Source organism: Drosophila rhopaloa, unplaced genomic scaffold (genome assembly GCF_018152115.1).
Source record: "Drosophila rhopaloa isolate 14029-0021.01 unplaced genomic scaffold, ASM1815211v1 contig_3, whole genome shotgun sequence".
NCBI classification, from domain to species: domain Eukaryota; kingdom Metazoa; phylum Arthropoda; class Insecta; order Diptera; family Drosophilidae; genus Drosophila; species Drosophila rhopaloa.
In genome coordinates this window covers 2,082,941-2,107,431 of record NW_025335123.1, presented here as the reverse complement: position 1 = coordinate 2,107,431, position 24,491 = coordinate 2,082,941, and the positions used below count along the sequence as shown (strand labels likewise).

Here is a 24,491-nt window from a genome sequence, read left to right as displayed (position 1 = left end):
AATGCTTCTCGATTTTGCTTGACAATCATTAACTTGTAGATACATTTTTCTTGTTTTCACATTTCTAATCTGTTAATCGGAAAAATCTTTTAGGAAAATTACTTATCTATTTATTCAAGTATCTCCCATTTTGACCACTGTACTCCTGCACATCAATGTCAAACAGCCAAGATAAGCGTCGACAACAACAATAAAGAACCGAAGAAAACGCAGGAGACCGAATAGCCAAAAAAAAAAATAGAAAAGTGCAGGAGTGGGAAAAAAATAGTAGCGACAGCGACAAGAAAACGGCGACGACTTTTGTGGGTGGGACACGTTGGGAGTTTGTGGAAGATTGGATGGCGGATGGAGGATGGTTTTTGGCTTGTTGTCAGCCCTGCGAATTGTTGCCGCGCTCTTTGATAAATGATGATGCGTGCCACATGACTGGCCATATAAACGGACTCGACTCCGCTTCTTGGAAGACCGAGAAAAAGCGAGAACACTGGCAGACAAATAGGCTCGTGCCCAGGACAAAGCAGTTCAACGTTTGAACCCGGCTAACTGGCTGACTGACTTGGCTAGAATAGATTGACAGATGTACAATGGGTAGCAAAGGGAATAAAAAACAAAGGAAATGCTGGTGGAACACATTTGGGGAACCACCAATAAATTGGCCAACATTTTAGACAAAATTAGGTTACTCCGAAGTAGAATCTTAGATGGATTTTTCTTTCACAATTTATTCATAAAAGTAATATAAGATAGTCGTATCATAAATTATTATTTATGGCTTAGAAAAAATAAAAATTACGTAATAAAACAAAATGGTCTTGGAAGGCAACATATACTATATATTTAGGTTTGTTGATAAACTTCAAGCTAGCTCAATTAAAAGGTTAAAATTGTTTAGTTTTTAGCCTAATTGAATATCGAATTTTGAAAGTTTGAATTTTACTTGTTCGCAATTCCACTACATTTATGTTGGGCATTCTGCACAGGAAATTGTTCTCTTCGAATTAATCATGTTAATTTTATTATGGCTTAGAAAAAAATAAAAATTACGTAATAAAAGAAATGGTCTTGAAGGACAACACATCAATTTAGCTCTGTTGATAAACCTCAAGTTAGCTCAATTAAAAAGTTCAAATTAAAGAAAAAAACTACTTTTAATCAACTTTAATTTTTAGCCAAATTAAATATCGAATTTCGAATTTCGAATATTTGAATTTTAATTTTACTTGTTCGCAATTCCACTACATTTATGTTGGGCATTCTGCCTTGGATCTGTAAATTAGCTCGCCTGGCTGGCTTGACTCAAAACAAAAACCAATTTCCATTGGCATAAATAAATAAAAATCAAATTAAATTAATTCCAACACAAAGTGGCATATCCTGGTTGCTTCTTCTTTTGTTTTTTTTTTTTGGCAACAAAGAGCAGCCAAGCAGCAACGTACATAAAAGGCAATAAAATTAAATCAAATCAAATGAAATGCGCATATGTATGGCGTTTTATGAGCTGGGCACCGCTTTTCCAAACAGAAGACAACGAAAAGGACGTGCGGAGTTGGTAAGGTTAGTTAGGAAAAGCGAAAGGATTAAAGCGAGACCACACAAAAAGGCAACTTGGCTGGCGATACCGCAACCTATCCCAATTCGAGCTCTTTTGGGTGCGTTTTTGTTTCTTCATCTAAGGATACTCTTCAAACGATTCACCTTAACATTGTCATAAAAAAATGTACAAATAAGTGCTAATTAAGTGAACGATTAAATGCGAATTTTTTAAAATGTTAGACATTAAACTACATTTTTTTAAATTTAAATGTATCTTATTTTGTGTTGTGTTTATTAAGCTAAATAAGCTTTATGGATAGAAAGAAATATGACTGCATCAAACAGATATTATTTGATAACTCTACTTTGATGATTATCACTAAAAGGTATGGCTATATTTGCCAATAGTCGGATAATCATTTTAAAGGGTAAAAACAACGTCGTTTATTTGAACTCTGCTCATTTCGTGAGTTCTTGTTGGTTTCTCATTTTTGGCAATAAAATAAATCCACCGCAAAGCCGCTGCGGGTAGATTGCTTGGTTGACCCCAAAAAATAAGTGGGGGAAAACTCGGAAAAGGGGCAGCAGCTGTTCAGCTTTTCAGATGTTTCTGGCATACATAACCATTTAGCCAGATGACAGGGAGAGATGTGCTCCTGGAATTCCTTGAGCTGTCGGTGCATGGCTAATTCAGTTATTTCTGCTACTTTTCATCGTTAATGTGGCGCTCCTCATCCCAGGAGCTCCAGAGAAATATTCAGCAGGCATTCCAGTGCAATGTCGCATCCATTCCGAGTGTCCATTTCCTGAGCAAGTAAACTGCCGCCTTCTGAATAACCCCATTTGTCCCGCATCACACTGCGATCTAAAACTAATATGTTTTTGAATAATAACATTGTCAATCAACAATACTTAAAGGTAATATTGGGAAAAGTTACAAGCTATTTGAAATGGCTTTGAAAGCTAAAAATCTATAAAAAATAAACTATATTATTCTCCACTCATCGTCTTATATTTTCATAATTAAATCAGAAAATATTAATAAATATTTTTAATGATTTGTATATTTCCAAATGTATCTTTTCTCTTTACATATTATGATCGAGCTTAAAAATAATATAAAACTGACTGATTTTGAACCATATTTATTATTATTTAAAAATACATATTGGTTCAAAGGAAATTGGCAATATTTATATCAAAGGAAATTAGCAAATATGTTATTCTACTTATACCAAAGAATAAAAGCTATTTATGGACATTTTAAGGGCTTGATTCAATATCCAATATTGGCATTTGGTTGAGAGACTTTAGCTAGAATCCTTTTCCGAGTGCACTATCTCCCTCTATTCTGCTCTATCTCGTAGTGTTCCTTTCTCTGTCTCTTTCTCTGGTTTTGTGGTCATTTCAAATTTTCATTTCATTTGCCATAAAAAGGAAATTGGTTTCGTATGCCAGTTGACATGGCCCTTTACCACTAGCTGAGGGATTCGAGGGGGGCAGTTAAACACATAACTGCAGCAAACAACAAGCTGAAATACCTGACAAGGGAATGGAACTGGCACTGCCAACGGAAAATGGTTGGGGAAACCCATGGAAACTCATGGAAAGTCGTGTGGAAATGGGAGGAGCGGAAGACATCAGCACAAAGCATAAATGCCAGGAGCTGGACCAGGAACCGAGTTGTGTTTAAGCTCCTTCACCGCTATGTGGGGGAATTTTCGTGACAGATTCGACCAGGACAACGTGCTGGAAAATGCGAGAATGGTGATTCGAGGGGGGTAAAGGGGTTGCAATGCAGGAAAAAGGACCCCGGATTGTTTACTTGCTAGGGAGTTGAAGTCCCTAATTAATGAACTGCTTATGACACCGCTTGGTCACTTATTAATGAACTGCTTCAACTGAGTTGCTTGGACGTGTTTACGATGGGGATATTTTAGCACTTGCCTCGAAGCTTAAAATCTAGGGTTATTGTTGTGAAGTCAGTTCAGTAGGTTCATACTCATTTTTGGTCTTAGAAATTATGTTCTAAAGTTTACGGAGCATATTCATAGCAAAATTAACCCTGAAAACATAAAATTCGACCTATTTTTGTCTTCATTGGCATCGCACTATCAATTCTACATATTACATTTATTTTTCTAAACTTAAAGGCATTTCCTTTCTAAAATCTATGGCAAAAGCCCTAAAAAAGGGGAAAATTTATAAAAAATATAAATATATTTCCAAAATGTGGAAAACATTTATAAAAAGTAGGGCAGCAGTTAATTTAGGACTTATCTTCAGTAACATCTCTCTTTTTCTAAAACATGCTATCATGGTATCAATAGTTATACTTATTCTTTTACCTTTAAAGGGAATAAACATTTCTTGGGCATTTCTTTCTTCATCATGCGTGATTTGTAAAATAGATGTACACCCTGGTCTAAGTAATAGCTATATGTTAATACTTGTAAAAACAATTTTGTTTGTGCAATCAGTTGTCGATTGCGCTAAAATTAAAAAATTAAAAAGAAAATAAACTAAATAAACACCAACCTTTGGCATATTTTAATTTTTTTATTTTTCAATTACATTTTGTGTGGAGATGTTTAAAAAAAAGATGCCTTTATATAGCATTACCATATTATTCTTGTTATTCTTGTGGCATATATATTTCTATTTTTGGGAACACTTAAATGCTGGGTTTCTTTTAAAATGTATTCCTTTTCCATCCTTTGCACCCCACATGCTAACAAAGTGCAACTAACTTGAAAAATTGGAATTAACTCTTTTTTCTAGTTTCCACAAACAAATATTAAATTAACACTCACACACGCGCTTACTGATTTGCCGCACAGAAATAAAGAGGAAAAAATGGAAAAAGTAAAATACCAGAGCTCGCAGAAATTTTAGAGTTAAATTCAGGTCAGGGTTGCCAGGCGCCCGCGACGATGATGATGATGATGATGATGATGATGATGATGACGATGATGGCGATAATGATGATGGTGGCAATGATGGCAGAGCAGCCACAGAAGTAGTAGCAACAACAATGTGGCCAGACACACACACACACACACACACACACACTCGCACGTAGAGAAAGTAAAAGAGAAAGGGAGAGCAATTTAGTTCAAAGGCATTTTCGAAGCGCACGAAAAGTGCAACCAAAAAAATATTCTGAGGGTGGACAAGAAAAACAAAAAGCAGAAAAAGCAACAAAATTAAAAAAATAATTAAATATGAATGTGGAACATTAAGCTTTTAGCTTGCATATTTAATAATAAATACCAGGCGAAGAACCAACCAAAGGCAATTAAATATTTAAAATCTTTTTAAATAAGTCAGAACCACACAACAGTTAAAAACTGTATATTTTATAGAAGAGCGGAAAACTGATGGCAGTAAAAAAAAGAAAAGGGCGGGGAATATGCCTAAAATGCAGTCAAATGGATGGAGTCAGAATTTTAAATTATCGCTTTAAAAAATAAGAGAAAAAAAACATTTTAATACATATAATAGGAGTTTTACGAACAGAAATATTTTGAAATATTAATATTTTGATATTAATACAAATATACTTAAAAGTAAGCTAACTTAAAATGTATTAACATGTTTGAAATGAACTTGAACCACATGAAATGCGGGGAATGCAGACGTTCAAAATTCCAATTAAAATCATTTTAAAAGTGTCAGCACTTTCCCTGTATGAAATTATAGTAATTGAAATGCTCAAACATACTTGTATTTGTATTACTGATAAACTGATTAAGCCATTGATGCTTTAATTTTCCCTACCAATCAATGAAATCTGCAGTTTTCTTGTTAAAAAAAAATGTACAATGATTTGCATATTGTTTTGTAGGAATTTGTTATGTTTTATATTTGCCATATCTCTGTCGGCTCACATTTGTCTGATGTCTGTCAACTGATTCCCTCTGCAGTCTTATTTCTTGCATATTTGTGCATACACGTTTTTTATACACGGAAATAAAATTATGCTTGGCTGTATTCACTTTCCATAGATATTTTCATAATAATTGTGCACATAAATTATTGGCCTAATATATTGCAATTTTGCCACTTATTTATAAGTAATAAATAGATAATATTTGTCTGAAATAAAATATGGTCTAGTTCGAATGCCTTTAAGTATACATTTGAAATTAATACAAATGTGTATATCTTTAAGTTTTGATTACTATAAGATACACAATGTCGAATATTCCATTGATTCATATGGGTCCCAGGTTCAAATTCCAGCTGAATACAGTGAATTAATTTTTTCGCTCCTTTAAATGATAGTCTAGAAATATCCTTTTATACAAACTTACTTTACATAACACATATAGCATTTCCTTTCTATGCATAATGCACATTTTATATTATTTTTTCTACATTTGATGGTGGATTTTTGTTGCATGCATTTTTGCATACTTTCTGGCAAGTCGACTTGAACAGATTTACTGTCAATGGCCCAGAGCAACAAACCCAACCAACCCAGCTCATATCTCAAAACCGCCTGCCACGCCCCCTCGCCGCCCCCGCCCCACCAAAGAGTAGAAGAAGAAGAAGAAAAGCGGTAGCAGCTGCAGGGGGAAAAAAAGAGAGAAAAACCCTTCAAAGCTTTTTGGCTGCTGTTTGTTTGAAGTTTTTTTTTTTTGCGCCTTTTAAGTGGCAACTACTTTGCACCTCTCGGTGGTTCACACGCACACCTGCCACGCCCCCACGCCCCACGCCCCCACCGACGCCCATTCATGTCTGACTGTCTGTGGTGCCATCTCGTTCTAGTCAAGTGTTTTGGCCTTGAGTCGGTTCTTTTTTTCACCCATTTCATATATATATATGTTTTTTTTTTTATTGCACCTTGGCACACATGTTACACCTAAGAGACGCTACAAAACACCACCTGCCCTTTTGCCCAGCACACACTGCGTATACGCAATTTATGTAATCAAAACCATGGGGGGCGCGCACAAAAATGCATAAAAATTAAAATAAATAAATAATGTTGAGGAAATTTACGAAAGTTGCGGGCGAAAAGTTAAAGCGAACGCAAAATAAATGTATGCGATTAGTTAACCGTGGAGTTTTTGTAATTATCTAATTATAAAACTCAATTTGTTACCTTAATGCGAACATTTTATGCAAGAGAACAAGTTGAAAATTCCTGTGTTCAATAAAAGATGTGAAATAGTTAAGAACAAAACAAAAACACATAAGATGAAGCCTTTACTGTATGTGCAAGATAAAATTTAAAATATTAAATCACGAAAAAAACAAGCATATATTAAACTAATTTAGAGCAGGAATGCTAAGGAAGTCTACAAAATATAAAAATAAATAAAAAATGAAAATAAATGTATGAAACTCTCATGCCGACCCGCATTTTGCAATTATTTGCAGGCCGAATTGCAAACAAATTTATATAAATTATGGTGAAGGGGGGGCGGAAGGGCCAACGATTTATGGTATAAAATTTAATTTTGCGGCTTTTTAATCAACAGAAATCAAATACAGGGCAACATTGTGTTCAACTTATGATTTATAAAGCCCGCACATAATATGTTCGACCCCTATATTTCATCTTAACCCAAAGATTTTTTTCAACTTGACATGTTAAGGAAAAATTTATGTTTAATACACTCTCACTTTCTTTTTTGCTCTTAAAATTAAATTTATATAAACACAAATGAGTTATTTTCTGATATTACTGGGTTTAAGAAAACCCCCAAAACGATGGAAAATGTACCAAAAAGTAGGCTATAAAATAGGTATCGTGTAAAGAACCAAGCAGAAAATATTTAACCTTTTTAATTACTATTTTGCAATAATTAACGCAAAAATAAAAATTGAAAAATAAAAATTCACACTGTTAACCAAATTAATGGCATTGTCGCGCTAAAAAATAGAAAATAAAGTAAAAGAAGTGCCCATATGTCACGTGGGCAGGCAGCGGGTTAATGTGCGTGTGGGGGGTGAAAAGGGGGGAGAGGGGCTTCTGCAGAATTTTGGTTATGGGGTTAAGGGGGTTAAAGGGGTCTGGGAAATCGGGGGCTGCGGTGGCACCCAAATTGATGCATGTGCAGCAGCACGTTCCGGCAATGCCACTAAATCCCCTCTAGGACAACAGGCGACAGGCGAAAGCCACAAAAGGGGGCGTGGCATCGGATGGGCGGGGAGGGGGAGTGAGAGGGAGAGGGGGGGTTGGTTTATTTGAAAAAGCAGCATCGATATGTTATTTGCATGTGTCCAAAATGGGTAGTTTCGGGGGTTTCGGGGGTTCGGGGGCAACGCGCAACCCAAGCAAATCCCGTGGCAACTTTTTGCCACGCGAAAACTTTCTCAGGCAAGTTTATGCATGAATAAAGTGAAAAGCTGCAGGCAAACACATGCAGAGAACAAAAATGTTACAAATATCACAATGTGATTTTAAGTCATTTTTTAAATGAGTCAAAGTTATATGTATGTTTGTACCTACATATGTACATATGTATGTATTATTTTTTGTAAAACATTTATTTGTAGCAATTTCGGAATACAATTTTTTATTTTTAGACTTTACAAAAATTACAAAGAAGAAAACTAAGATTTGTATGCCTTCAACGAAATTACTGAAATAAAAACAGACCTGTAACTTCTTTGAATATCTTAAATAAAATAGAATTAATTTTTTCCAGTGCATGCACTCAAACCCATACACTTATGCACACGCAGAAACAGTTGCCACAGCGAAATAACAGAAAAAGTCATTTCGTGTTCTACTCACATGCGCATAATCCGGCGAAAAGTTGCATTTTATTTAGTGCAGACAAGACATGACAGCATATGTTGGCCCACTTCAAATTCACATTAGACCATAGACCAGAGTCTGTCGCGTTTTTTGTAATTACCCCTGAAAACAACATAGTTCAGCCAACTATATAAATCGGTTAAAAAACTTTATTAGTTCACCAAGCTCTCGTTTTCAATCACAAACTACATTTTATATGCATATCAGCATTTCTTCACGACGGTTACAACAAAAGGATAAAACGAATAGCAAAGTTCCTCTGCTAAAAAAAACAGGTTCAAAACACACTGTTGTCTATGAATTTTTTGAGTTCAAAGTTACACTAAACAAAAAAATTGCTCTTAACAAAATAACTTTATACAACATTTTGAAAAACATCTTTTTAAAAAGATTTTTTTGACATTTCAATATATACATAACAACTTAAAATGCTAGCGTGTGTTCCAAAATGATATATTCTTATGGTATAAATGTTCCTTTCTGTGTAGGATGTGTGATCACTGATCGGATTTAAGTGCTGGGATCATTTGTGTGTTCGCCGCATATGACGCTTAAGAGAATATTCGGATCCAAAAGTAGTTGAGCAGATGGAACACTTGGAAGTGCTTTCTCTACTTCCACAGAAAAACCCGCGGGCGCAGAGTGCACTTATAGGGTTTATCTCCGACATGAATTCGGGTGTGTGCATTGAGGACAGATTGTGTGGCAAAGGATTTCGGGCATTGAGAACACCTAAAAGGCTTTTCGCCCGAATAATTCCGGATGTGCCACTGAAGATCATAATCTTTTGCAAAAGTCTTTGGGCAGTGTGTGCACTTGAAGGGTCGAACTCCAGTGTATGTCTAAATGTGCCGCTGAAAACAGGTTTTCCGACGATAACTTTTCGGGCAATGGGTGCACTTAAAAGGTCTTTCCCCCGTGTAAATAGAGCTATGTTCCTTGAGATACTTTGGGTACCTAAATCTCTTTGGACAGTGGGAACACTCGAAGGGTTGATCCTCCGTGTGAACAAGTATGTGCTCTTTGAAAACTAATGAGCGATGATAACTCTTCAGGCATTGAGGACATTGGTGCTTACGAGGGCGTTCTTCTCTTCTTTTCTCCGTCCCCTCACTAGTTTGCTTATTATGCTCTCGGATATCATCTTCGATAGCCTCAGTCTTTACAGGGTAATCACAGTCGTCTTCTTCCCCTGTAAAGCCACCTTCAACTGGCTCGTTCTTCACCTGGAAGTGGTCGTCTTTAAGCCCCACTTCCTTTGACAAATCCTCTTCTGAGTTTTCTATCCTCACTTGGATTAGGAGCTGGTGATCTTCTGAATACCCTTCCTCTGGGAAATCCTTTCCTGTTAATTCTATATTCACTTTCGATTAGAAATGACCATCCTTTAAAGACTTCCTCTAGGAAATCTTCGCCGGCGTCTTCTATCATTACTTCGCATTGCAGGAGATAAACTTTTGGAGATCCTTCTTCTAGCAAATCTTCTTCAGGATTTTCTATCTTAACTTGGCTTTGGAATTGATTATCTTTTGAAAATATTTCCTCTGTAATAAAGTCTTTTCCAGTTTGTTCTTTCTTCACTTGGCAATGGAATGGTGGGATTTCCATTCCCTCGTTGCCATGAGAATTTGCAGACTTCTTCCTCCAGTGAATCCTCCTCCTTTTTGAACGGTCTGTTATCTTCTTGCTTTTTAAACGGCTTGTAAAACTGTTGAGTCTCCTCGTACTTTTTTATTATCCTAAAGGCCAACGTTGTATCTTTTAGACAAGGTTTGCAGAGGGTTTCAGGAAGGGAATCCCCTCTAGAAACCGGGTTTCCTGTACATTGAGATATCACATCGGCAATTTGAATGTCCAATTCTTGGGAAACATTAAATATACTGACCATCGTTTCGGAACTTTCCAGGCAAGCTCTACATCGTTTCAGCATTGTCCTGAAATGGATATATTAAAACAAATGTTTGAAACAGATTATTGATTACAATTACTTACATTTTCCTATAATATCAAATCATTTTATGGGACAAGTCAAACGCATTTGTTTACTTTTGTATTGCACTAGTCACCCTGTTAAACCCCCGCAACCAGTGCTGCCAACTCTAGCCAAAACAAAAGCTTAAAAAAATGTTATACCAAACATTCACTTCTAAAAACTTATTAACTAATACAAATGATAAGTTATGAGTCGTAATCCACGTATTATCTTGGATTTTCTTTTACTTCAAAAATAATGCCTTTTTTCAAACATATGAGGGTGAAAATGTAATTAAAAGTTTGAGCTATGGAAGTTCCAGAGTTTTTATGTTATAATCTTGATAGAGTTTTAAGAAAGTTTATTTAACAGATTGCAGATTCCAAAAATAAGTAAGTAAAAGTAAAGATTTGTAAAAAATCTGAAAATATTAGCCAAATCAGTTTAAAATAGAGCTGAAATTGCCCATAGAATCAAGCCAAAAAATTTATATCGATTAATCAACACTTCTATGGCGGTTCTCGTTTAAAATATTAATATAAAAAAATGTATTTTATTATTACTTATGTACTTTTTAACTTACAAAAATCTAAAAATTAAAAATCTTTAAGCTAAAAAAACGGTATCTACTGTGGCCAGTACTGCAAAGCGACTTCTTTCAGCACTGTTAAATACGGAGCAAGCTCTATATTAAGAGGGCCAAGCACGGTCAATCCAGAACGTCATGCAGGCATGATTTTATTTTATCTTAATTATTTTTATTTATTTTAATATATATTGTAATAATATAAAATAAAGATTTAAATGAGCCCATTCGCAGGAGTCTGCGTTATCATAACGATCTGCCTTCTAGCATGTGATTTTCTTAGGCGCAATATAAGCGAAATTATAAATTAATAAAACAACAACCAGAAGCAAAAATGTATTTTGATTTTATTTAAGTGATTTAGTGAATGAAATATAAATAAATTAAATTGTAAGGCTTTTATTATGAATGGCATACCTGTAAATATACATTACTTGTAAAGAAAAATCACTGAGATGTCTTCAGAATTTCTTTTCATATTTTGTTAATTGGCATCATTTTGTATTACGTTTTTCAACTGTTTTCACCCAAGAAAACAATATTCAAATGTATACATAAAGGTCCATAGAACTAGAATTTTTCAATTTTAACAGATTCAGCCATGTAGCTGTTAACTAACAGAGGCAAACGTCACGCGCCGTCATACTTGGCTTGACCGTGCAGGCAACCGATTAATCGCTGCGAGCCGCCGTGTTATCGTTTTGAGCGTCGTTCCGTTCCGTGCAATTTGCGAAAAAGTGTCGGAAAATTAAGGAAAAATATGCTATCTCCAAGTGCCAACTTGTGAGGGTATAGAACTAATCCAAATACCAGTGGTTTTTCCGCATAGCCGGCGTTTTTCCATTGGCCGTAACAAGAAAACTCTTTTTTTTCCCCTTGTGTACGTGTGTGCGCCGTGTGCTACTGTGCGTGTGTGTTAGTGTGCTGGTGTGAGCGCGTGTGTGTATGTAAAGAAAACGCCGCACACTGCGAAAATTTTCCTTTCCCCAACGGTCTAATATAACCGCTAAAATTGTGGAAAAACAGGAGAAAACCCCGAAGCGGAAGAAGAAGACTGCAGCCAGTAAAATGTCTGCAGTTTATTCGCCGCAACCGCCGCAGCAGCAGCAGCCGCAACAGCAGCAGCAACTGCAGCAGCAGCAGCAGTTGCAGCAGCCTCCCCGCCACAACAACAACAGCAGCAGCAGCAACAACAGCCGCCCCCTAATTCCGCCCCCAATCAACAGCCTCCAGGATCAGGAGTGGGTCCCGGCGGAGGGGGAGGCGGCGGCGGAATCCTGCCGATGGGAATGCAGCAGCAGCAGCAACAACAACGACCGCCCATGGGCGTGCCGGGATCGCCGGGCAGCATCATCTCGGGCGGCGGCGTAGGCGGAGGAGGAATCGGCGGCGGGGGCGGACTAATGGTCACCCCACCGTCCACACCACGCGGTGGCTCCAATCTGCAAGGAGGCGGCGGCGGAGGGGGCGTGCCACCGCAAGTCAACTCCGCGCAGATACAAAAGATGCTCGACGAGAACTGCGGCCTCATCCAAACGATCCAGGACTTCCAGAGCATGGGCAAGGCGCAAGAGTGCATGTCCTACCATGTCGCCCTGCACCGCAATCTGGTCTATCTCGCCCAGCTGGCAGATCCCGCCATGAACATCTCACAAATACTGCCGGTGGGTGGTCCATAAAAGCTATAGTCCCAGAAACGTAGTAACTATATCCCCATAATTATAACATAGTTTCATAACCCAGGGAGCTATTTAAAACCATTTACTAAAAAATGTAGGTCCTTTCAGACATTCGTCATCTTTATAACAATGACTTAAAGTTAGTAAAACGTTTTTGCCCCTAAATTCACCAAAATATTACTTATCAGTTAGTTTCATCACCTTGGGAAATGTATTATTTTAAACTACAAAATGGGTTAAGTATATTATAATTTCATTACCTAAAAATTAGTTTAAACTTTAAAGCCATTTGCATGGATTTGCACAATAAAATTAAAGTACAGCTTAATCTTTAAAACTCATGATTATATGTTGCTTTTCTTGATTTAGAAAAGTTTAAACATGAATAAAGAAAAGCCCTTGTTAAGCTACAATATTTACCTATATTACTCTGTTTTATCACTAAGAATTGTGTTAAAGCATCTTCCAGATGAAACAAATAATTCAAGGGATATATCATGTAAACCTAGCTTGATAATTAAATTTATATTTTTGTAATACTTTTTTTGGTTACTTTGTTCCTTTTTATGTCATTAAGCATAACATCGCATTATCAACACATTTTTTTGATAAAAATATATTAATCAATTAAACGCATCTTTTGAGAGATAAAAAACTTTGAGTTTGTAAGAACTTATTCAGCTAGGTAATTCCTCTGAACTAACTTTATTAATTATAATATATAACAAGAAAGGAAAGCTAACTTCGGGCGGAGCCGAAGTTGATATACCCTTGCAGAATACTCTGTAAATTATATTCTCCAAAATTATTCATATGATGCATTCTTAATACTCATAAAAAATCCGAACTTCCTAGCTTTAACAACAACAAAGTTATGGCATTTCCAATCGTTCAGTTATATGGTAGCTATAGGATATAGTCCGCCGATTCTTATGAAATTTGGTAGGTCGGATTGATTGGCCAAATATAACACCCACAGAAAATCCCAAATTCCTAACTTTACAAACACCAAAGTTATGGCATTTCCGATCAATCAGTTATATGGCAGCTATAGGATATAGTCGGCCGATCCTTATGAAATTTGGTAGGTCGGATTGATTGGCCAAAAATAAAATCCATAGAAAATCCCAACTTCCTAACTTAACAAACACCAAAGTTATGGCATTTCCGATCAATCAGTTATATGGCAGCTATAGGATATAGTCGGCCGATCCTTATGAAATTTGGTGGGTCGGATTGATTGGCCAAATATAAAACCCATAGAAAATCCCAACTTTCTAACTTTACAAACACCAAAGTTATGGCATTTCCGATCAATCAGTTATATGGCAGCTATAGGATATAGTCGGCCGATCCTTATGAAATTTGGTAGGTCGGATTGATTGGCCAAATATAAAACCCATAGAAAATCCCAACTTTCTAACTTTACAAACACGAAAGTTATGGCATTTCCGATCAATCAGTTATATGGCAGCTATAGGATATAGTCGGCCGATCCCGGCCGTTCCGACTTATATACTGCGTGCAAAGGAAAGAAGGGTGTGTGCAAAGTTTCAATCCGATAGCTTTAAAACTGAGAGACTAGTTTGCGTAGAAACAGACAGACGGACAGACGGACAGACGGACAGACGGACAGACGGACAGACGGACAGACGGACAGACGGACAGACGGACATGGCTATATCAACTCAGGAGGTGATCCTGATCAAGAATATATATACTTTATAGGGTCGGAGATGTCTCCTTCACTGCGTTGCACACTTTTGACCAAAATTATAATACCCTCTGCAAGGGTATAAAAATAGCCTTTTTTATCTTTCTTGTAATAACTAGAAGAATATTAAGGAAGTGAAACCTATTCAATGGTTTTGGATTAACAGTTGAAAGCATTTGAATATATTAAATAAATACTTGAAAAATTTGGAATATATTAAATAAATACTTATTTGTTGGCCTTTATTAATGCATCCATTCCTTCCGCAGCCGCCGCACATCCTCCAAACGCAGGCGATGCAGCAGGGCGGCCAGCAGACGCCACCGACCGGGCCGCACGGGATGCTGGGCGGTCCGCCGCAGCAGCAGCAGGTGGGACAGGGACCGGTGCCGGGTCAGCCAGGTCAGGGTCCGCCGCAGATGGGCATGCAGCAGCACGGCGGCGATCCCCAGGGACCGCCTGTCCAGATGCCGCCCTACGGCGCCCAGCAGCAACAGCAGCCGCAGCCACATCCAGGCCTGCCGCCGGGAGCCCAACAGCAATCTCAACAGCAGCAGCAACAGCAACAACAACAACAGCAGGCGGCGGCTGCAGCAGCGGCGGCAGCGGCCGTGGCCGCCGGCCAACAACAAGGGCCGCAGGTCAGCCAAGCGGGTCCGCAGTCCCAGCAGCAGCAGCAGCATCCCGTCTACCGCAACGCCCAGGGCCAGGGTCAACCGGGTCCTGGCCAGGGACCTGGTCAGGGTCAGGGACCCGGTCAGTCCGTCATCAATCCGAATGCAGCGCCCAGTAAGTGTAATGTAGCCGTGCAAGACTTAGCCGTGCAAGATCAAGATATAACCATGCAAGACCAAGACGAGTCGATGTGGATGGACTTTTTGTTTAACGAATTCGGCCCGAACGCACTGAAGTTTTATTAATCCCTGCGATATTTTTGATTTTTTGAATATTTTGCAAACTATGTGTTAAATATACAAATTAAAGTATTTTGTTTGAAAATACTGTTTAAAACTAGACTCATTTCATTTTTATAATTTATGTTATCTGATTAGATAAGTGGTTTACAATATTATTTTTTGCTGAAAAATATAAAAGAGAAAGTAATTTGGTTTGATTTACCCACAGTAATGTACTTTGTACTACAAAATGTATTTAAAATTGTAATTGTTGTGTGCTGTTTCTGCAATATCTCTGAATGATCCCTCTAATTTCAATCAAATTTCCGCCTTGCAGATCAACAGCGTCCCAACAACGGACCCCTGCCCGGACCCCAGAATCCCCAGCAGCAGCAACCGCAGCCCGGAGGCCAACAGCCGCCCAACCAGCAGCAGCAGGGCGGACCCGGCGGGCCAGGACCCCAGCCGGGAGCCGGAGGACCCGGTGTCCCGCCGCCGCAGAGTCCGTACCGCGTCAGCTACCAGCAGCAACAGCAGCAGCATGGCCACTACCCGGGCTATCCGCCACAGCCGCAGACGCAGTACCAGCCGCAGGGCGCCTATCCCTACGGCCCGCCAACCCAGGGCTACGGCCCACCGCCGCCGGGGCCCCCGAACGCGGCCCAAGGTGGCTACCATCACGGTCCAGCCGGTGCGGCGGCGGGAGCCAGCGGGCACGGCTACCAGCCAAATGCCGGAGCCGGACAGGGACCGCCGCCGGGAGCCTATCCGCCGCCACCCGGCAGCCAGCAGGTTCCTCCGGTGCCGGGACAACAGCAACCGCCGCCGGGACCACCGCCACCCGGACAAATGTACGGTCCACCGCCGACCGGAGGGCAGCAACCGCCGCCGGGACCGCCGCAGAGTCAATACGGTCCGCCGCCGCCCCAGAATTCCGCCGGAGGACCGCCCCCAATGGGCTATGCGGGCTATCCGCCAAATCCCGGACAGTATGGTCAGGCGGGAGCGGGAGGAGGACCACCGCCCGGTGGCTATGGACCACCACCGCCGCCCACGGGCAGTGGCCAGAGTCCCTATCAGGCCTACCAGCAGCACCAGGCTGCCGGTGGCGGAGGAGCGGGCGCACCGCCGGGCAGTAGCTACCCGGGTGGACCGCCCACCAGCGGAGCAGCACCACCACCACCGCCGGGCGGTGCCTACAGCACCACGGCGCCGAGTCAGACGCCACCGCCACAAGGAGGAGGCGGAGCAGGTGGTGGCAACACCAATCCCAATGGGCCCAACGCACAGCAATCGACGCCGCCGCCGCAGGGAGGAGCTGGCGGTGGAGCAGGGCCCAGCGGACCCGGCGGAGCTGGCCAACAGTATGCTGGGCCACCGCAGCAACAGCAGCAGCAACAACAGCCACCGGGCGTCGTGGTTTCCGGTGTGGCGCCGCTGCCGACGCAGGTCCAGCCCACATACTCGACTCCGGGCAATTACAATCAACAACCCGGTGCTCCGCCGCCGCCCAATCAGCAGCAACAACAGCAGCAGCAGCAGGCACCGCCGTCGGCTGGAGGATCCGCAGGCGGAGGAGGAGCACCCAATGCCCAGGGTAGCCAGCAACCGCCTCCGAATGGCGCCACACCGCCGATGCCACCGAATCAATACCAACCGGCGCCGGGAGCACCACAAGGTCCCTATGGAGGACCGCCACCACCACAAGCCTACGGACCACCGCCACCGGGAAGCGCCTATCCCGGACACGCTTACCATCAACCACCCCAGGCCGGTGGCTATGCACAATATCCGCCCACGCAGGGCTACCAGGGCTATAGGCCCGCCGGGGCACAGATGCCGCCGCCAGGAGCACCACAGGGGCCACCACCCACCGGCGCATACGGTTACTACAGCCAACAACCGCCTCAATGAGGAAGGGACAGCCTATTACCGCCGCTGCCACCTGGCTGTCTCCACAACAAGTAATTCCCCGCTGGAATTCGCTGGTTAAGGCTGGACAGGGTTCACTGGCTGACCACCAGCGGTTGTCGTGGAGGACAAGGAAATCCGAAGAGGATCGGCCAGTTGGAGGAGGATGTGCAGCGGGATAGCAGCGGTAATAGCACAACTAGATGAGGACGTGGACGAGAAGGAGGAGGAGGAGGAGCGGGAAATGGTCAGATAAAAAAGATTAAGATAAATTAGGCATATGATTTAGAATTGTATCAGATAAAGGCGCAGGGGGAGGAGTACGATTAGAGCTAAGAGTAGAAACCGGAACAGAAGAAGTAGGAGTAGGATTACGAATAGGAGAAAGAGAGGAGTAAGCATAAGACTAAAAGTAGAAGAAAGTACGGCAGAAAAGTATAGATGAAGGATTGAGATGAAAATTCAGGGTTCCCAAAAAAAAGCAACAATTTCCTCGAATTTCGGTTGAGCTGACATCTTGTCCAAAGGAAAACTGGTTTAACGTAATACAAAATTTAACAGTTTTTGTGATACAAAACTGGTGGATAGGTAGCTCCTAAAATCAGTAAGAGCATACAAAAAATCGAACCGAAACAGAAGAACTAGAAAAGAAGAACACGAAGTGTAGTCCGTCAAAACAAAGGCGATTTAGGATTAAGTAAGCAGATTAAAATGTGCAAGCGAACAAGAAACCGTGTCCTAGGCCCAAAAAACCAGACAAAATGGGTGGGTCGATTTTTAGGGAACGCAAAACAAGAAAATGGTTGGGTTCGGTTATGAAAGTGTCAGTTTCCATGTATTGTAAAGCGCTTAAAGCGAATCTGCAACAAAACTAGAGGAAAGCCTAAATTGTGCGCAGTTTTTTAAAAATAACTTTGTGTTTTTTTACGTCATATGATATTTTATTTTTATACACCTTTAGATTTTTAATGAACTGTGTAGCCTCCAGACAATTGTGAACGATTTTGGCATCAGAGCTAATGGTTCTATATCTTAAATACTTTAAGGGTTTTCATAGAACTACCCAAGTTTCTACTACTTATAATAGTTCATTGATTAACCTGCCCTTTTTCCAGTTTTTACTTATCCATACCAATCGACTCATCCTATAATATATTTAATAATTCATTCTCGTAAGTAGGTTCCGCTCCTCTTTAAAAAACGATTATTCTAAACGATTTATTCATTAATATATATATATATACTTAAGTGTATGAAGCAGGACGATGGAGCAGCAAAATAGTGCATGTTTTAACATAAATAACCCACTAACTATTTAAAATATTTTTTTTTGTGTTCTTGTAGATGTCTGTTTTTAAAGTTCATGCTTTTTTTGTGTAGCAATTTTTTATTATCCTCGCTCCCTGTTTTCTTCCAATACTTTTTTTTGAGGAGAAATATTGTAATTTGTAAAATCCACACATATTTATACGATAAGCTTACATTTACTATTTAAAGTAAAACTAAAAACTATAAATAGCAAGATAAAATCATGAATAAACCTTACATTTTAAATAATTCAAGAAGCAAAAATAATCTATACAGAAAGCTTGGGAACATTTTGGAAATTATTAAAACTTCGACCAAAAGGATAACGAGCGGAGTACAGTTAGCACTCTCCATACAGATAAAAATAATGTCAATAAACCTAACACATCCTTGAATATTATAATTAACTTGGAACTATTTGATATGTAAACTGAAAAACTTATTAGTAGGTACTGTTAACAATTATTAAAATTCTTTGCTTGCGCTTTAGAATTCCAAATTGATATCTAAATTATTTATTAAATAAAGAAATTATTTAAGGTTAGCTAAAATGTAACCGTAAGAGATGGAAATTATATTGGAAACCGTTTTTGGGACCTTCCTAGAAATGTAAAATTTAAAAAGATATTTCCGCAAGTTCCACTAGACATAAGATATTTCTCGCTCTTATTGAGAGCCTGGCTACTTCTGCGCTGCTCTAATCCGATCTGATATAATCTGATTCGATATACCGATTATTTCATGATCCACATCGAGACATTTAGATATACATATGTGTATCAAATAGCATTTAGAAATTTCTATTTTCAAAATGCAAAATAAAAAATTGAAAAAGTTATAAAAACAAACCATGTGTTTTCATTTATCTTTTACTTTATTTAAATGCTGTATTCACTTTCATTTATATGTTTTTATCTATATATTTTCTATTTTATTTTATTTGAAAGTTTACGTATTGTTGAACTAAAAGTTATTTACTTTTCACGTTTTTATAAAAGAATATGATATGATTTGTGGGATTTTTTAAAAATATAGGATCTTTTTATCTTTAACAGTAAACACAACACAAATTCTTTTGTTAGCTAAAAGTATATATATTTTTTAAGATTTACATTAAAATTTATTGTTTTCATATATAATTGTCTTACTAACTTACATCCTAATTTTTGGTTTCTCCTTTCGCTTGAACTAATATAATAATGTAATTTTCGAATTATTAATGTTCAGATTATTGCATTTTGGTGGTTTCCTAAGACGTCTGGAGATATAAAACAATATAGATGTTTTGGTTTTGAGCCTATTCAGGTATTTTTTAAGTTTTAAAGTAAATACTTAAGGAATTAAAAAAATATACATATTTCTAGCTATAGTTTTGAATATTTTCAAAGTTTTCGAAGCTTTTGAAATGTTTTTTTTTTAAGCATTAAGAAAATTATAAATATGGCCTGATATACCCCCGAAAAATTTCACAAGGCTAACAAATCATATTCTTTCCAAATCTCAAAAGGTTCTAGGAATATGTTTTGTAATTTATTTTATTGGAATTATAAAGGTATATTATCGGTGGGAGCTTATCACGACTCCCGTGGCTGGTTGTGTGTCATCTCCTAGTCCTGCTCCTCCTCTTCTTCGTCGAGATCTTCCAGCAGCGGCTGGTCACCGGAGGGCCCGCCTGTCGTTCTTGATGCTCTCGAGGATCCGAATCCCGATGGACCCAATGGTGCCGCTGCTGCTGCTGCTCCCAATACCGCTCCTTCGGCTTCTGCAGGTGCTTCCTCGCCCGCCTTGCCACGTCGGAAAATTTTGTTAAAGATCTTCTTGACAAAGTTCTTGGGCGCCGACGCCTGACGGCCCACAATGATCATCTTGGTGGCCACACTGTGGATGGGCCCAAAGGCCAAGGCCACCACCGTGCAGGCCAGACAGATCACATTGTACGGCATGCTGAAGTCCGGCGTGGGCAGCGAGACAATCAGCGCCTCCGTATGCAAACTGAGCACATAACTGGGTCGCGTGGCATTGAACGAATGCTCGAAGAGATGCCCCTCCGGAGGCAGGGCGGTGTAGTTCCTGCCCATCGGCAGTTGGCTGGACACAATGGCGGCGCCGATGTAGTGGCCGTGATTCGCATCCGGCGGATACTCCAGCCACTTGAGCAGCAGATAGTCGACATCGATGGTTATCAGTGCGGAAGTCTGGCCGGGCAGCATGAAGCCGATCTCCAGGTGGGAGGGCAGCTCCCTCTGCTTCCCGGGCGTATAGTGGAGCAGCTTGAAGGGCAGCCGCTGGCGTCCGTACTCGTTGACGCGCTGCGGTTTCCGGCGAATGGAGAGGGTGTGCAGGTAGGCGTGCACATACCACGGCACCACCTCCTGCACCATAATGGGCAATGCATCGTAGTGGGAGTTGGTCACCTCCGTGACAATCCTGCCCCGCTCCTGGCCATGCCCGAGCAAATACCGATGGACGGTCACCGGCGGCAGCGAGGGCTTGGCCAGGTTGCGCCGGCGACCCTCGCTCTTGGGCGACAACCAGGCCACATTGAACAGCCGCTCGCCGGCATCCTTGAACTGCTCGTGCATGTCGTAGACGGAGTAGACCACACTGTGGCCGCCGCGGGTGCTCCTCACCTCCTGCGTGGGTGCCGGAACCAGTTGGAAGCGCTCGCCCTGCTCGTTGCGCTGCACATAGATCTTGGAGCTATCGGCCAGCTCGCAGAATCCATTCAGTCCCATACCGAAGAGCCGGCGCAGCGAGAAGTCGTTGTTGCTCAGCTCGAACAGGCGCAGATCGTAGACCAAATTGGCCGTCTGTGTGAGCTCCACGATGCAGTTCTCCTCGTCGTGATCCTCGCACAGCACCCGAACCTTCAGGCCCAGCGAATGGTACTTGGTGTTGTGCACGTGGCCGGAATTGAGGAGCGAGGCAAAGCCGGAGGCACTGCCGCAGGGCAGTAGTTTCTTCCACGGCGTCAGGTTCTCCGTGCACACAATCTCTCGCGGCAGTGTGGAGTACCGCACGAATCTCTGGCCATTGGCGGGCATGAATTGCGGCCGGATCAAGTGTCGCGGTGCAATGCTATTCGTGTTGTCCACGAAATTCAAAGAGGCACACAGTACGCCAGAGAAAACGTTGGCCAGCTCCTTCCACTGGCGGTCCACCTCGCCATTGGTCAGATTCGAGCCGCTGAACCACGCCCACATCTCCGCACCGCTAGTGGCCTCCACAATGGGATAGCCCCACGTCTCGTAGCGCCACAATCCCTGGGTCAACCCGATGTGCAGCTCCTTCACCGCAAACTGCTGCAGCAGCTCAGCAATCACCCGGGGCGTCAATTGGGTGTGGTAAACTGGGAGAGCAGACGGGAAAGGGTTTTAAGCCATCGTATAAGTGGGCATAAGATTGTATATTATACCCCAATGTTTGGATAACTTTTAAATGTACTACATATACCACTTTCTGGGTTCTATAAGTGTCGTGGGTCATTTAATTAATTAACATTGATTAAAACTACATTTTAATGTAGAAGCATGCGACATTAATATTGAATCTATTGTGGTAAAGTTCTAGGCCGAGAATTGTGAACACATTTTGTCGGAAATCTGAAATATTATAAAATTAAACTTTATAGCTGACCTTAGACTGAATAACAGTTAGCCGATGTTTCAATAATTTGTAAGACAATTGTTCCTGTTGTATACTTTCTTATCAACAAATAACCATTAACAGGGTGGAAAATTACAGTTAAAACACACAAATTAGTTATTAGTAATAATATATATTAAAAAGGTAATATCAACAGAGTGGCACCTTATAATAAACATACAAATTGGGTTAGATCTGAAGTCATTTAACTATAAGAATGGGACATACATCGATCGATGCTTATTACAAAAATCGAGAATATAGTTCAATGAAGCGAGCGGGGCCTGTGTTGTTGCTCTCGTATTACCGGTAGGTAATCCCCAGCCTCTGAATTGAAGTGGATTACTAGGGGTACTCACGATTATCCTTTTCCCCGTAGTGCCAGCGCGTGGTGAACTGGAAGTAGGTGTTGACATGGTCGCCTGATAATGGGCGAACCACTAGCTCCTCGTGGAATCGTTCGTTATCCTTTCCCAGCGAAGAACCGGCATTAAATGCGACCAGCAGCAACAAGACAAACGCCTCCGGAAACATCCTGGTTCATCGGCAGTTCCAGTTCTTTCGATTCAACTGTACTAGTTATGCCTGCCAATGTCTGGAGGCCCCTTTTTTTTACATACAAAGTGTTTTGTTTTATTGTATTTGATTTTTAACAAAAACACGGACAGACCGTAGCACGCCTGTTAAAATATACCAAGATCCTAAAAAATATACTGACGCTATATCTGCAACCCCTTATGTGCGTCGGTGACTTTGCGGCGATGTCGGAACGGTGGAATTTGGAACACGAGGTCTGCTTTTTTATTTTCTCGCATTTAGACATGTAAATAAAAATATTTTTTAAAAAATCTACATATATATTTATGTAATCTAACTATATATGTAAGATTTGAGTATATTGGGGGTTTGCGAGTATTTCAAAAATGCCTTTGAAAAATCAGCTCCCCACATTTTGCAGAATATCCCACAGATCGTGTGCCAAGTTATACGCTACATCAGCTTTAAAGACGTTTCTTCGAGCTCAAAATTTTATACAAATCGTATCCATAGTTTTGAGGAAATTACTTAACAGTGTGCAAGCGCCTGAATCAGCCCATACAAAAAAGGGACTACAACATTGAATTAGAAATTAAGTCCTTCACAGAGTGTTATATAGTGTGTTATAGTTTTGTTTCTGGAAAATTTGATAAAAATTGTATTCACAGTTTTTGAGAAAATAGCATTACAGTTTGCGTAGTTTGAAGGGATAAAAAATGCCGCCCACTCCATTACTTCAACCAATTCGTTAGCCATGGCATGAACCAACTTATTTTCTGTCGTTTAAAATACCAAAATTACAACGCGTTGTCAACCACCTGAAATGAAGCCTGAATGAACGTTCGCCAGGCCCTAGCAAAATGAGCATTAATGCAATATAATAACATGCTTTTTAAAAACCGTATATTTATTTGAAACCGTAGTCAATACCCAGAGCTCGCCGGTTAATAATAATTACTTTTACAATACTAAACCTAAATATAAACCTAGAAACATTGGAAGTTAAGTTCTTTAATTGTTTTATTTTATTGGGGTAGTAGCATTTTTATACCCTTGCAAATGGTAATTTTATAATTTTAGTCAAAAGTTTGCAACGCAGTGAAGGAGACATTTCGGACCCTTTATACATATATTCCTGATCAGCATCACCAGGAGAGTCGATCTAGCCATGTTCGTCAGTCCGTCTGTCCTTCCGTTTCTACGCAAACTCTTTCCCAAAAGTTGTCTTTGCATTGCGGATAAGTCGGAACAAGGCGGATCGAGCGACTATATCATATAGCTCCCATAGGAACAATAAAAAAAACAAATTTTTTAAGGTGTAACTTTATTGTTTAATTTTGTTTTGTTCTTTGGGATTTGGTAATATTTAAATACTATTAATTAAATTATGATTGGACATCTATATCATACAGTTCTCATAGGAAAATCGAAAAATTAATTATTTAAAATCGCCTAAATTTTTGTTTTATATGTTTTCATAAAAATTCACTCGAAAAATATTTAATCGTTTTCATTGAAAAAATTACTTACCCTTTTATGCTAAAATAAATATTGAATTTAAACTTAACATATTGGGATGGGCTAAGGATCGTTCCCATGGTGATCGATAGTTTGTAGTTTTTTGTCTTCATTATTCTCGTTCGTCTTTCACAAATATAAGCTCTTGTACCGTTTTTATACCCTTGCAGAGGGTATTATAATTTTGGTCAGAAGTTTGTAACGCAGTGAAGGAGACGTTTCCGACCCTATAAAGTATATATATACTTGATCAGGATCAATAGGGGAGTCGATATAGCCATGTCCGTCTGTCCGTCTGTCCGTCCGTCCGTCTGTCCGTCTGTCCGTCTGTTTCAATACCGTTTGCGAGCTCAGTTTAAAAGCTAGCGATCTGAAACTTTCACAGTCGTCCTAAAACAAGTGTACGCAGATCAAGTT

At 40.3% G+C, this 24,491-nt stretch overlaps 3 protein-coding genes across 3 annotated transcripts; 1 reads left to right on the top strand and 2 right to left on the bottom strand.

The window, feature by feature from the left end:
* Positions 1 to 9,830: 9,830 nt before the first annotated feature.
* LOC108038320 (uncharacterized zinc finger protein CG2678-like) lies at positions 9,831 to 10,352 on the bottom strand. Its single transcript, XM_044461459.1, has 2 exons — positions 10,301 to 10,352; positions 9,831 to 10,242 (listed from the first exon to the last, which is right to left on the bottom strand). Coding segments are annotated over exons 1-2 (414 nt in total). The 5' UTR covers positions 10,303 to 10,352.
* A 1,189-nt stretch (positions 10,353 to 11,541) lies between these two features.
* Positions 11,542 to 19,211, top strand: LOC108038322 (basic proline-rich protein). Its single transcript, XM_044461185.1, is given in 4 exon segments — positions 11,542 to 12,028; positions 12,031 to 12,530; positions 14,529 to 15,048; positions 15,493 to 19,211. Coding segments are annotated over 4 exon segments (2,691 nt in total). The 5' UTR covers positions 11,542 to 11,934; the 3' UTR covers positions 17,070 to 19,211.
* Positions 19,212 to 19,891: 680 nt separating this feature from the next.
* LOC108038323 (GPI transamidase component PIG-T) lies at positions 19,892 to 22,703 on the bottom strand. Its single transcript, XM_017115101.2, has 2 exons — positions 22,379 to 22,703; positions 19,892 to 21,723 (listed from the first exon to the last, which is right to left on the bottom strand). The coding sequence occupies exons 1-2, from the start codon at positions 22,551 to 22,553 to the stop codon at positions 19,982 to 19,984; spliced, it is 1,917 nt and encodes a 638-aa protein (XP_016970590.2). The 5' UTR covers positions 22,554 to 22,703; the 3' UTR covers positions 19,892 to 19,981.
* Between the last annotated feature and the right edge of the window lie 1,788 nt (positions 22,704 to 24,491).